Source organism: Hirundo rustica, chromosome 6 (assembly GCF_015227805.2).
Source record: "Hirundo rustica isolate bHirRus1 chromosome 6, bHirRus1.pri.v3, whole genome shotgun sequence".
Taxonomy (NCBI): Eukaryota; Metazoa; Chordata; class Aves; order Passeriformes; family Hirundinidae; genus Hirundo; species Hirundo rustica.
Window position 1 is genome coordinate 41,788,592 of NC_053455.1, and position 15,231 is coordinate 41,803,822.

Consider the following 15,231-nt stretch of genomic DNA (forward strand, 5'->3'; position numbering starts at 1 on the left):
AGATTGTGCACAAGACGGATTGGGAGATAAAGTTCCAAAACCTGTTTCATTACACTTTTTCTAAACCTACAGGTAAAGAACAATTGCCAATCTTGTTTACAGGTACTGTCTCTACTTAAATGTCCTTAAACCAAATTTGTGAGTCATCATTAATGTTCTACAGCTACAGTTAAAAACTAATAAAAGTTGATTGGTCTATCTGTTAAATAGTTCTGGGTGAAAAATACTGCCAATGCTGTTCAGTGAGTATTGCCTAAGACAGTCAGTGGCTTTTATTGTGTTCTTACACTCAAGATAGAAACCTTCCAGAAACCATTTAGCAATTACACTTTAGCTCTCCCATTCTGCAGAAAAGCAAAGCAAGGCAGGGGAAGGTTAAATAACTTGCTTTATGTTAACAAACAGATCAGTGAGACAAACATGAACCTGATCTTCACATCTGAAGTAAAGCCTACTGAAATCTTTCCCTCAAATTTGGTGGATACTCTACGAAGTCCTAGGAAACTGGCCAGTGTTAAATGTAGGAAACATTCTCCTCTCATATCAGAAACATCCAAACTATTTGGAACATAAGAAAAATTTACTACAGCAGTAGATTTGCACAGTGGGAAGCCAAGTTTAACAACATTCCTGTCTATCAAACCAGCTATGAAATTTTGCCCATTTGGATGCAATTCCTATTTCTCATCCAAGTTATAGTAAACCACTTCATCATATTTAAGAATATCTGCAATACCATGTATTTTGTAAAGTATTGTGATAAAAGGGAAATTAATTTTGAGACACAAAGGAAAATTTCAAAGGGAAATGATAACTTCCCATCACCACCACTGTGAACTATCTGATTGCAAGTTCTTATTGGCATGAACAGCGAAGGACATATAGAGGTATGGAAATGCTACAGAGACAGTTCAGTAGTCTGGGAAGGAGTCAAACACAAGACAGATACCATCATTCCTCCGTTCTACCAAGAACTCCCCAGGTGATCTTCAATTTGTTACTTAAATTTTGATGATTTAGTTCTTGCAAAGAGGATGCCAGCAGACCCTCAGCCTCACAGGAATGTTGGGAAGATTACTTTACAATCGAGGGATGCTATGTAATAAAACCACAAAAGTAATTCAGAGGGCAAGAAGATAAACACAGAGGAAAGGACAGGTGTGTGCTCACAAATGATAGTCTGTTTTCATGTATTCCTCCCCCCCTATTTAAATATTTAATTCAATACCCTACATTTGTCCGTTGCTAAAAAAGGAGGTTGTTAAAGATTTAATGTAAAAGTCTTCAAAATGTGAGATCACTTTCCAGGTCATCAAATTGTCAAGGACCAAAATGCACTGCAGAACTTTGCTTACACATCAGTCCCACAACATTAGGATCTTAGCTCCACTGAAAGGTAAGCCAAGAAGTATGGAGGTCAATTACCTGGGTTTTATTCTTTGGCACCTTAATAACAAATTACTCTCCAATTCCCCTTACTCAACTAGCAAAAACTCCATCTGCCTCTCAAAATGTCATCTCTGCTGGTGCAAAACTCTACTCCTCTGCAGCCACAGTGTTTTGGAAGACAGTCTAAGTCTTCTCTTATCACTGAACAATTATAGCAGAACACTTGATTTTTATTTTTTACTTAATTTTTATTAGACTAAGCTTTCAGCTCTTTCTCTTTGAGTTGTATATCTTATGTTTAGCCAGAAGTCAGTACAAACTCTTATTCTGCATCCTGATAAACTAACTCCTCTGCCCATTCAGTTTATCAAAAGAGATCACCGAAGTCCCCTCTCTCTTTTACAACTTCTACTTATGGTATCTACCTCCTTCATTCTCCACTCTCATCCCCAGAAGTTTTGGAAATTAACTAAAAAGCTTTCGTTCAACACCAAGTTAGGCTGCACTTCCCTCAAGAAGGTGCAGATGGAAGAGATTTCTTATTTATTTCTAATTTCTTATTTTTCCATGTACTCATCTAGAAGGGACATTTCACTACGTAGTTTTTGTGATGCTTATTTTCAGTAAGCAACCACTGTAATATAAAGGCTGCAAAGGAAATAAATCATAATAATACAAAAGTTGCAAATGATTTGCTTCCTCTAGAAGCAGCAAGGTTACCTATTGGTCCAGGAGAAGGTATTTTTGGTCCACTGATCTCCAGAGCAGTTCGGTAAAAATTTTCATTTTCTGCATTAGTTCCTTCTTCTACGCTTCTCCCAGCTGGCTCCTGGAGATCCGAGCTTTCAGCTTTCGGTTTCTTTAAACGTTTGACCTGAAAAGTGATCTGCCAAAAGAACAGTATTAGCAAGTTAACAGTAAGAACCACCATGACTGTTATCAGCTCCAATGCACTACTTGTTTCAGCTCAAAGATGTTACAGATGAGATCTTTGGCTCTCTCCTTTCCTCCCCATCTCAACCCATTCTCAAAGCCTGCTCCCTCTTTTTCACTGCATCACACCACGCAAACCAAGTATACAACTTCTGACCTCCAACACAGGAGAAAATCAATTCAACTGCTGGAGAACTGAAAGGCATTTTTCATTATATATTTTACTGGTAACACTATGACAAGAGAGATTTCCGTGTTTTCATACTAATGAGAACTTTTGGTGAAAATCACTCTTTTATTTTTAACTTTGAGCAAGAAGCTGGTGATGGATTGAGACTACTTACTTATTTCACACCAGCCATCAACAACTACAGCTTTTAGGCTTATAGGGGAAGTTCATAGATCTGTATCTCCCAGTGTTAAACCCCTTTTATTGTTTCCATCTTTCCCGCCTCCACAACATTTAGTACAAGACGTAAGTAAACTCATTCAAACTTACCCATTCAGCTTCATCATCATCACCACAGTCCCCAAAACAGGAGCTAGCAAGTCCATCCTGAGATCCCTTCTTCAGGACTCGGATTCCCTGCAAGTCCATCCGACGACCTTTTACCTCCAGTGCCCCTTCAAAAGCTTCCTGAGGCCAAGAATTTTCAAACTCATCCACCAAAGCCAGCATCTCTTCAGACATCTGATCATCTTCTAAACTCTCCACTCCTTCTGAAGAACCATTGCTTTCTGCAGTGACTGTGTCTAAGAGGGAACACCATAAAAAACTTCAAAAATTATTTTCCCTGTGCTTTCACAAATTGTACAAAAAGAATCTTTCTTCTGTGACCCACTTTTCCACTTACACAACTGAAGCATCACTGACTACTCGCTAGTTTATGGGTTGTTACTTTATGGACAGAGAGGGGAAAACATAGCTTCTCAGTGGAAAACAGACAGCTCCTCTGAAAAATCTAGAAACCATTTCATTTGCCAGAACCGATTTTGTAAGGCTGACTTACTTTCCAGTCTCAAGAAGGAGGGATCCCTTGCTGAACTCTGAGTAAGGACTTCTTGATCTTCTGTACCTCCTTCAGAGTGTCCTTCAGTCACTGCTGTAGCTGACACATAGTGGTCATCAAAGTACTTCTCCTTGCCATAACTGCCATCTGGATTTTTCTCATGACAGTGGCCTGAAAGAGAGACATTTACTGATACACCATGATGGAAAGCTCCTCCTGGATACAAGTGCAGAAGCTGTATTGTGGAAGCTACCATCTTCTAGTTTTCAGTGGATTTTCTATGTTTTTAATCTATGGATTAAAATAATAATTTGACAAAGTATAAAATACTTAATTCAGTGATTAAAAAACTGATCTGCCCACTGACAAGGGAGATTGAGTAAAACAATTACAGGAAACAATGTTATTAAGTATATGCTGTGAACTACAAACGCAAGAAAAATCAGCTACTTTTCATGGGAAGGCTGCACAGGAGATGAGAAATTACTGTTTGTTGGTAGCCACTCCAACTAACGCTCCCAAGACATGTTTTGGTGACGCTGCAATGTATGAGGTGTTTGTCTGCCATATGAACTTTCACTCAAGACACCATAGTGGTCACCATGCTTATGTGCAAGAGAAAAAGGGCTAAGGCAGACTGATCTGGGAATGCCAGACTGACCTTCCATGCCAGCAACAAACAGCATGTTGGTGCTCATGAAACAGAAAGACAAAAGCTAAGAGCATTAATCTGTGCAAAGAAAAATCAAAAGTTTATACAGCTGAAAATTTAACCTCTATAATTTTGTGCTCAGGCTACACGTTCACATTCCACCAAATGCAAAGATCTAGGAATAACAAGGGAAAAAATGCAAATGTAGAGTCAGTAATAAGCAGAAACAAAAAAGCACACTTGCAACAGTAGCCTTTGAGATTCCTTCAGGGCCACAAAAGCATTCAGACAGTTTAAAGGGTGGCCACCTGCATCTTCGTAACAATACTTTTGATAATAAATACATTTTAACTACAGATGTCAGATTTTCTAATACGAATTACTTCCAGGGCCAGAGGTGCTTAGGGAACACAGCTAATGACACCATGCTCCATGTGTATGAGGCTGGGCACTGCCCTGAACCCAGCACCTATGGGGCTGAGGCACAGACTGGGGACACTTGTCTCATCACACAGGAAATCCATCCCCACTGAGAAAAACGTATTTCTCATGTACACAGCTACTGCTCTCAAACCCTTCCCTCCTTTATTTCAACCCCTTGTGAGTGAAAGTAGTATATATATACAAATGAATTAAGAAGTGCACAGCTGAATAAACAAAAAATTAAATGCAAGAATCTCAAGTACATTCCTCATTCTACCTTCTCTGAGTGCACATTGTATTCCTCCATGCACATGTAACATAAAATAACAAGAATGTGAATAAAGTAGATCAGTGACCCCATTCTACTTCACACAATGATCCTACACTACAAAAGAATAATTCTAGGTTTTATGCTTCTATCAAACCAGTGGGATGAGAGGATGATTCTAACTCTCATTTAAGGGTAACCTGCTCTACTGCTTCTCTGCAAAGTGAAACCTTTTAGCTCTCTGCTTCTCCATCTGGGAACACTCAGGTGTCATCTTTGGAGGAGAAACAGACCAGTATTCTCTGAGTGTGTGTGACCAAATCAAACAAGTTAAACTAGATTTATAAATCCTTTGGGAAAACTATTTCTTGTCCTACCTTTTCTGCTATATGTAAGACAAACAATGTTATGAGTAAATTATTAAAACAGAAGTAGTTAACTTCATAAACTCTTCTAATATCTGCCATACGGTTATACTCAGCCTTTCCTACTCTATCAGTCATAGATTCTTTCTTCAGACCCCTGCCCACCTCTCCCATTCTGCCAATAAAAAATTAATTGGTTTCATAAAAAAAAAAAAATGAAAACAATCAAACAACCTCAAACAAACCAAACACAACCTACCAAAAAAGAGAAAACCCCAATCACTTCAATATATGGAGAGCCTCATGTTTATTTATGAGACATGGTGCACACAGAACACTCAAGCTGCCCCCACCTGACATCAACCCAGCCTGATTTCAATGCAAGTCAGGTGCTTCTCAGAAATGTGATGACCACAATTCCCTTTGCTGAAGATCCATTCATCATAAGTATAAAGAAAGAAGCAGAGGGGCTCAAACCCAAACAACTGTTTTTAATTGAAATAAAAATGTCAAAAAGTACTTAAAAAGCTGGAAAGTGCAAGCAGAAGGAAAAAAAAAATTGACGGCACTTAAAATTCTACTTAACACCAACTCTGTTAATATTAATTTACAAACACTGACAGCTAAAAACAGACTAGATGACTATGCTGGCTTTCTTGGGATCTGAGAGCTGCTATATATAGAAACCTCAGTGACCTAATTTTTTCAAATTGCTGCTTTCAGTTGTCTGATGTTGCTGGAGACAAAAACGCAAGCTGAAAAACCAATGGAAGCTGAAGATCTCTAGTGAGTGAACCATGAAGCTGGTGGTACTGAAACACTGCAAGTCAGAACTTCACAGATGCCTGAAGCCCACCAGGGAAGTTCAGTGGGGAAGTGTGTGAGACCAGCAAGGGAACAACACTGCCCCAAACTGCAGGCACATTCTCTGTCTGTAGAGCTTTGGCTGGATCACTGCAATACTTACAGCACCTTCTCTGTGCGAAGGACAAAAGTGACCAGTGATCTACAAATGCCCAGCTATTCATTACAAATACTTCACAGATATTCTGTCTGCCTAAATCTGCAGATGTGAGCCTCAGGGGTAAAGTTCTGACTCGGTGATATTGCAAAACTTTGAAACCTAAAATTTCTACATCATACTTGGTATGTTCAGCTTACTTCATTCTGAAAATTTACCAGAGAAACATCACTTTCTTGCTCATTTATTTTCTGAGAGTAGCTGTTGTCACTCTTCCTATTGATTCTCAGAGCTAAGAAAATTTAGAGGGAAGAGGATCAGAGTCTGCCTTACATTATGTATTATGAGATCTGGTTGCCAAATTCCAGAGAGTGAAACAAAAATCATAGTGATGATACAAACAAGTGTCTGGGTCTTTATTTAAGTGATGCAAATAACACAAATAGTCCCTACCAGGTTAAGGTAGAAATTGGCAGAAAAACCCCCACAAAGTAGTTCCTAATTTACAAGGGAAATCCTCTGGAGAAAAAAGCAAACACAAACTCTAAACTGAAGCATTAAGACCTTGGAGATTAAAACCAGAACACCGTATTGTTAGTTAAAGGACTCTATTCCCACATGGTTGTAACTTGTAATTTTTTTGGCCAATGTGAGCACACTTGTACCATTAGCACAAACCAAACTTTAAACGTAAGAAAGATTTGCTTGACCATTAATCCCATTTAATATCAACCACCTTCATGATTTTCAGGACCCCTCTCAAAAGTCCACTGAAGCTGTGGTAACTACTGCACTTGGTAGGGTGGAAAAACCCCAGGCAAAAGGTCAGGTTGGAGTTCTTTAGGAATGGGGTAATTCTGAACTCTTAACCTGAAATCCACTTAGTGTAAGGAGAGAAGCAACCAAATGTGACATCTGTCACAAGGAAGGAGAAATATTAGGAGGGTGAAGTGATGCAGTAATTGAAGTTTAAGGCTTGCTCCATCTATGAATGGGTAACAAATACTTATTCTGAACCATATTTAATCTTGCCACATTTCTCAGAAAAGTCACACCTGGAAACCATTATGAACTTTTCTGGAGCTATATGCTTTTTTTTTTGGTCTAAGACCAAGTTTCTGTCAATTCAGGTGACCCCAGATGTTCAGATTGAAAGCCACACACCTAAGGCAAGAAAAGAAACGCAGGAAGTACAGAAAAGAGGAAAGATGAACAAACAACACCCCCAGAGTATCACACCAAAGTGCTGCACCTCGAGTGAGGTCTTCAAAGTAATCAAACCTCACCATTAAATTAGGCATTGATTGTTCTAAAAATGTAAACTAAATGCCACTGTAGCTGTTTCTTGTGGTACATGTGTCAGAGAGAATGAAGCCTCATTAGATATTTTCACTGTTTGATTCCAATATACCAAATAAAGATACATGATTTGGTGTCACCAATAGCATTAGAAAGAATAATAAAAAAAATTGTCTCCAAGTGTCTTTGGTCAGTACAAAATTTTTACTGACATTTAGTTGTCAGTGCAGAACCTGTAAAATACGGCATTCCCAACTCCACCACCTATGTTCCAACATCCTAGGTTTATGAAAATAATCTTATACAGACTATTTCCCTTAAAATTTTTTGGTACACATTTAGAAATTACAATGGCAGAATAATGCCTCAGAACTAAAAGTCAATTCATTTTAAATTTAGGTACTGTTTTTTTTTTTTCCCTACCATTTGGAATAAACAGAGTTGCATTATCTCCTGAATTATTACGAGAGTCAAGGACTGTTGCTGTAGTCAGTGACTTGCATTAGGTTAGGCAAAATGCACGTTATCTGGAGATATGTGTCACTTAAATGTTTTGCCTCTTTATGGGTAAACACAGCCAAGAGAGAATTGTACTTAATACAGCTGTAAGTCAGCCTAATACCTGAGCTGTCAGTAGAGAACATACTGAAACCAAGCTGCTAACAGGAGTTATTAACTCCATACTTATTTTTTATGAACGCTTAAAAATAATATTCCCCACAGTGAAATTCAGTGAAGACAGGTCTTTTTTTTTTTTTTTTACCAGCAGGAATGACATATCACTGAGCTCAATGGAAATAAGTTTCAATCCCTGCATGCAGATGAACAGTCTCATCTACAGACATCTCAGCAGCAGTGCATCAGTAAAGAGTCTTCTCTTTACTTTTGCTAGTCACTGATTACACACATGCAGAGACACAAATAAAAGGGGCTGGCATATTACCACTTTGCATATCAGAATGGGCAATGATGCTGCTCAGAGGTCACATGAAAAATTTGGGTGTGCTCACTACTTGAGTGACATCGTATATTTACAATTAGGCTAAAATATATTCATTACAGAAATTAAACTGAAACCCAGCACATTGTCACCCCTCACTTTTATAGAACAGTCATGTTTAAGTGCTTTGTGTCACAGGCAATATAATTTCCCAGGGTTTACAAAAATAATCTAGAATAAGAGAATTCACGCACCAGAACCTTTTGGTGCATCTAGAACTACTGAGATCTCAGCCGTCAACATTTGGGCTGAATAAACACCTTAAGACCTGTCCTACTTTGCACCACAGTGACTTTGTTGCAATCTGACATTATCAAGCCAGGCAGTGTCACAGGGAAGGGCCGTTTGGGAGACCATACTCTAGACAACATAAAAACATGAACTTTGACTTTCATGGCAACGTTAACTGGTGATTAACAGACTGCATACTCTAATTACCTTGATCTTTCAAGGTGAACATGGTAATTTCCTAAAGAACTTCTGGGACATTAAGAGCGACCATGTTATTCCAATCACATATGAACGTGGATTTGATTGCAAAGCATTTGCTAAGGGAAAAAAAATCCAAGCCACTTATATTGACACGAGTTTTAAAAGCAATAGGAGGAGCAATAACTACAGAAGAGACCTATCTTTAGCAGCTATTGCTGCTCTGCTTACCTTAATCATAAATTAACATGGTTCTATCTAGATTTTGCTCTAAAATTAATGCAGTGCTTTTCTTACTGTTTTAATGAAAAAAACCCATATTTATACTTCAAAATGAATCCTATGATTGAGCTCTGAAAGCAGAAACTGCAGAATACTTAGGACTGAACAGAATTGCCATCAAAAATGTTACAGAAAGGTCACAGGCCATCAATGCTGAACTGTATAAAAAAATAAAAGTGAAGAATATCCAGTTAATTTTTGGTCAAAAGTTATCACCAAAGTGATTGAGCAGGTACGTAAAAGGAGAAGAAAACTAGAAGTTTTAATCAGAATCAGGTGGCTGTGCAATACTGATCTGTGAATGTTTGCTAAGTCTGTATTTAGCTCATGAGAAATACACCGGATCTATCACACTGTGCACTACAAGACCCTGGAAGGATACAAAGCAGATGGAGAACCGACATCTGCAGAAACACGGAACACTTCACAGCCTTACTGATGACTTGAAAAAGCAACTAGCCCAAGCAGTGGTCACTCTTGCTCTCTCTGAACCCAACAGCATCACTGCTGAGTTCAACCACACACGACTCAGCTCCAGAACAGTTACACCAGTGGACGAGATCTCCAGTGCCTTTTACAGCTGTAACACACTGGATAAACCACTACAAAGATGTATCTACTACCCACATATCATCATAGGTTCTAGTCTGAATAACAAAAGAGAGATTGCATTAAATTCCCTCTCTGACTATTATATCCATATGGGTACTGGAAAAGAATGAGGAGCGTAGTGCTCAAATTTTAAACTAAGCTTTTAGTGTGTTTTCTCCCTACACACAAACACTATTTGTTAATTTTTACCTTTTTCCTTTAATACAAATCCTCCTTTGAAAAGCCAGAACTTACAGTACAAAAAGAAACATTTTCAAAGGACAGGACAAATGGCTGACTGAAAAAGTGAAGTATCAAAAACAAATAATGAAAAGCAAAATGAAGTATTCTAAAAGCTGATTTTCATAAATTCCTCCCTTTGATAGCCAGTGGCCCTTCTTCAAAGATGATGAGAGGCATGTTCAAAAAGGACTAGTCAAAGAAACACTACGCAAAAAGCTTTCATTTGACGCATAGCAAAAAACAGGATGATAATTTATGCCATCAAAAATTAGATCGAAGCACACAAAATGAAGCATACAAAAGTTCTTTCTTTTTTATTATTAATTCCAACAACAGTTCCCCAGTTAAGAGCTTTATATGGTAAAACTGTTCTCGCTCATAGGAAGTTTTAAAATCTGATTTGTAGCAAAAAAGCTGCCTCTAAATTGGCTTAGCTATAGATTTAAAGGTTATCTATTTGTCTCATCACAGAAGTTCTGATTAAACCTTTCAAAACATACAAATGCCAACAATACATAACCAGATTTCTTGATCATATTGAGAGAAATACCTCAGCACTGCATAACTGACCAGTCCCTGATGAACAGATACAAAAATTCTTATGAAATATAAAGAAGTGGTAAATAAAACATGGGAAATAAATTCAAGAAAAAGAAAAATCCTATTTAAAATAGAACATAATGCAGTTTAATAAGACACATGCATGCAAAACATCCTGAAGAATTCAGTAGGCTACCCTGTAACAGAGTAGAAAATATAAATCTTCTCCCCAGCATCAGGGAGGAGAAAATCAAAGAGATTGACTACCTAAAGCCTTCCCTCTCCACCCACTAAAATAGGAGCTTTTTTTTTCATGATACACATCTAGAAGCAGAAACTTACTCTATGATGCCAGGAATAGGGCCTAAAACATTGGAACATCTAAACTTCTAGATATAACGCCCCCCAATCCTGTAACTGAATACAAGAAGACTAGAAACTGTCTCTTTCAGAGGACCCTGTTTCTTTCTATGTATAGGGGAGGAAGGTAAGTAGCCCTCCTGTCTGAATTTCAGTCTGTGACTCAAGGGTAATGATTTTTTCTGCTTGTTTGTTTTGGGGAAAGAGAGAAAAAAGGCAAGAGAAATAAGCACATAAAAGTTCTGAAGACAGTGTCCTCAGTGACTTCTTCTTGGGCCAGATTTTTTATCGTAGGTAAGAAAATAGTTACTTATGAACCTCTTAACAATAAACACACATGCACAGTAGATCACAACATAAGGCTTTCTATGAATATTAAATGACTAATATTTATATCCCTGTAGACAACACTATTCTGAAATCTGTTTATGATTAAGCCAAAGAAAATTCTTACTTTAAGTATCACTAGCATAAGCAAAGCCTGCAGTGGCCTGCTTTGGTTTTGCGCTTTCTGATCTTTCCTCTTTTCCACACGCCTGTTATGCTTAACATCACATATTTTTTAGATCCTGTTAGAACCTAAGTATCTATGAACTCGAGTCTACAAAGGACTTTAAGTACAACAGTAACCTTTTGCTGAGAAATGGCATCATGGAGTTGAACTCTATGAGAGTTAGTAACTCCTCTATGGGTTACTGTCAGCTTCCCACCTCTCTGAATCCATGGGGTTCAAACTCCAAAGACCAGGAAAGGCCTTATGTGCATGTCTTGGTTACCACTTTGTCTGTAAGGTTTGCACCATGTACTGGAATTTCAACAAAATACCACAGGGACCTGATTACATGTTTTTTATTCCGAGAAACTATTTTGATAGGCTGTATTTATGTTTATCTGTGTATCCCTTCTCTAGGTTATACTGCTCAGCAAGAGAAGATTCACAGCCAGACTTGATCCATGACAACTTACAGATTTGTTTGGAATAGATATCCATGCAACTGCTCCTCCTAACTGGACATCAAAGCAGAGGTACTGACACACTCAAACAGCAAACTGGTGTTAACTGGTCAGGCAGGCCTATCCCTTACTAATCTAAGAGAGCTTTTAAGTGCACATTCTACAAAAGTTCATTAAAAAGCACAACTGTTGCTGTAAATGCAATTAAAAAAAAATCCTGGTGTCGATGGTTGTGATGGTGAAGATTAGCCTTTTCTTAAGTAAGGAATACCTGCAGAAGGTTATGTTTGATAGGAATACTGCCAACCACTCTAGATTAGAATTCAACAAGAAAACACTCTCCTCACATTGCCATAACGCTACAAAGCCGTAGAACAGTTACTGCAGAAAGACTAAAATGCAGAATGTCCCTTCTCCCCAGAATGGTTACATTCAAGAAGCTTCAATCTCTTCCTCTCAGGAAATGCTGAACTGTCCTAGTTTCAATCTCTAGTAGCCAGAACAGATTGAAAGCTTTGAGGACAGTCAGAGCACAACACAGACTCACATGAACCAGGCAACCAACCTTAAAAGGACAAAACAGATCAATAATGCAGGGGTAGTTAAGTGCCCGGCACTCCGTGGCTCAGCGTGCAGTGCTCATTTTAATCTGAGCACATGGCGTTGCATGCTGCTTCCAGACAACCTCCACATGACTCATTACAGGCTGAGGCCACACATCATCACTTCACAAGTTTGCAGATTTAAGCCAAGTGAATAGAGCCTTCACGGTCTTGGCCAGCTGCTAATGACACTAAACCACACATTGTCACTTTTCCCATATTTGGGGACCACATGCTCTTTTCTCTTCCAAACATGCTTTAACCAACTCACTAATTCAGTGTGTACAGCTCGGCAAAGAACACGTTTGTGAAACTACATCTCCCTGAAGATGTAGCTGGGGAACTACTACTCCTCCTAAAAGGGCTGTTGAACACACACAGCTGTTGGAACTTTTCAATAGGTCCAGCTCTAGGTGTTGCATCCAATCAAGGTCCAGTAAGAAATTTTAGCAGTTACATATAAGTAACTGCCACTGGCAAAGACCGCCTCTCAAACAGAGGGAGACACAGACAGACATGAACTTCTCATTCTCTCTACATTCTTGTCACAGAAAAGCACCACACACATTGCAGAGAAACGTTAATATATCTGATAACTGAAGGCATCAACTTTTCAAAATTTATTTGCAGAGAGAATCTTTTCCCTTTGAGCAATGCCTGATGTTTCTCCTCCTCCTGTATGAACATGTAGCTATTGCCCAAGTAACGGAAAGATCCAGATAACATGAAGAAGAATCTTTTGCATTGTAAAGGCAGATGAAAATGGAAAATATCATATTAAATTTAGTTTAATACTGTACCGCTTTTAATTCATACTGAATTGTTTTGCACCAGTACACTCTCACTGAATTCTCCTACAGTTCTAAACTCCCTTCCACAGTGCAATTCTCATTTCCTCAGTTACTCCAGCAGCTGAGGCCATGATTTTCTCCTGTCTCCTCTGCTAGCCAATGGCCTTCAGAACTTGGGAAAAGACAGACCAGATATACAGAACACTAAATATTGCAGGTATACCATTCTCAACAGAGCAAAGTGAGACTGCTGACTGTTGGGAGAAGCTGCCAGGTACGCTGCCATGCAGGAAATAAGCAGGCCATGTATGTAGGATAGCAAGACATTGCATGATGAAAGAAGCTGCAGAAAAAACTCACCCATTAGCATATTTAATGCATGCAAAAGAGAATGACATTTGAGCAACAGAGATATACTTAAGGAATCATGCATTGTTTACAGAAACCTTTAAGATTCTTAATGGCTTTCCAGCAAGCAGCAGCTTGGAAGCAATGTGCATAAGCAGTGCGTACACAGCCTTTGGATACTGGTGTAGCTAAAAATGCCACGTTTAATGTAGTACCACATTCTTCCATTTTTCAAACTAAGAATCTCCATCTATACATCTTTTATATAGTTTTGACAAGAAAAATACATGGAAAAGAAAGACAGGTTTCAAAGTGAGCTTGGCACAGCGGTATTAGGGCAAGGTCATTCACCTTCAATTTCCTTCAGCCACTCAAGAGATGCTACATGAAGACTTTTCAGGGAAAAGTATGATTCATAAATCAGGCTCCAAGGAGTGAAAAGTACCAAGAAGCCTGCATCTGGTCAACTGTCTTCAAGATCACATCACTAATATTCTAAGATTACTGCAGCAAAAGTGGACTGTGGGAACTGCTTCTTCCCTTACTAGTGCTGCTAGTGGGGCAGAAACAGTAGCACAACCCCAAAATAATTGGGTCACAATATTCTCACAGAGCACATTCTCACATGGATTTCTCCAGTATCTTCCACTCAGAAACACATCTGACATTTCCCAAGAGCCTCACTCTCCAGGGATGTTGGCTTCCACCAGGACAAAAAGCAGACCTCATTCTCCCTATCTCCCACCTGCCTGCACTCTGCAAGATGTTTTCACTCTACACAAGTGCAATTTAACCTCCTCTTACTCCTTTAGCACTACAGAGCCCAAATATGGTGACCTAGAGCCCAATTGTGTGGCACCCACCAGATCTTTCACACCCACCAGATCTTTCACACGGATGGTCACTGTACAATCTTCACTGCCTGAAGTGCTTGCCTGCCAGCTTGACTTTCAGATTCCACGTGGAACTTGCAGGGTGAACAACAGGCACATGGGTGCACTCCTGTGCATGTACAGGACAGCAATAAGCAATTGAGTATTCAACTTCAAAGGTTAACAATGATCTTAGAACTGCCACTGTTTCACACAGAACCCACTTTCTCTATGCTACTGCTAAATGACCAAGTAGAATTATTGCCTTGATGCATTTCTGAGAGCTGTGACAGGCTGTTCATGTGCTTCATAAAATTATGCTTGTTGTTTAAAAGCCCTACTGCTGTTAACTCTTCTGTCCATGCAGATGAACTTTACCACAAGGCAAGAGAGAGAGTAAAAGCAACAGAGAAACAATGGCCACAGATCCCACCCCTTTCGCAAACTCTAAGATAAATAAAGAGTATTAACACATGCAGTATTCTCAGTGAGGTTCAGGAGCACTCATGAATTCTGCCTTCTAATATGCAAATCAAGGTGAGAAAAAGCTGACTTTTAAACATACAGAAGTGCTCAGTTCAGAATCACATATAATTGGTATAGATTTTGGTCTTTTGCTTCAACTAAAACACAATTAAATTCTGAGCTAAGCTCAATACCCTTTGTTTCAAGACTAAACATCTTAGGCGATGTCTATTCCTTTAACATTAATGTAACATTAACACCATAGGTGATAAGCATTCCTTGGATGAACAAGATACAGCAGCTTCAGAAGGACGAAACTACTTTTATGATAAAAATGTCTAGGACCTCATGGTATAGGAAATGGAATAAAAATTTAGCAGTCTGTTGCTGGGACTATCGAGTCAGTCCTAACTGGTAGGGAATAACTGAGTTAAGTGAAAGGTGCATTTAAAAA

At 38.8% G+C, this 15,231-nt stretch overlaps 1 protein-coding gene across 1 annotated transcript in view; it reads right to left on the reverse strand.

Moving 5' to 3' along the window:
- TTC17 (tetratricopeptide repeat domain 17) overlaps window positions 1–15,231 on the reverse strand; it is a 55,486-nt gene that overhangs the window by 7,724 nt on the left and 32,531 nt on the right. Inside the window, exons 17-19 of the mRNA XM_040067064.1 lie at window positions 3,333–3,503; window positions 2,822–3,075; window positions 2,110–2,275 (exon numbers count right to left, since the gene is read on the reverse strand). Of these exons, the coding sequence (XP_039922998.1) occupies window positions 2,110–2,275; window positions 2,822–3,075; window positions 3,333–3,503 (591 nt within the window). The remainder of the gene's footprint in view (window positions 1–2,109; window positions 2,276–2,821; window positions 3,076–3,332; window positions 3,504–15,231) is intronic.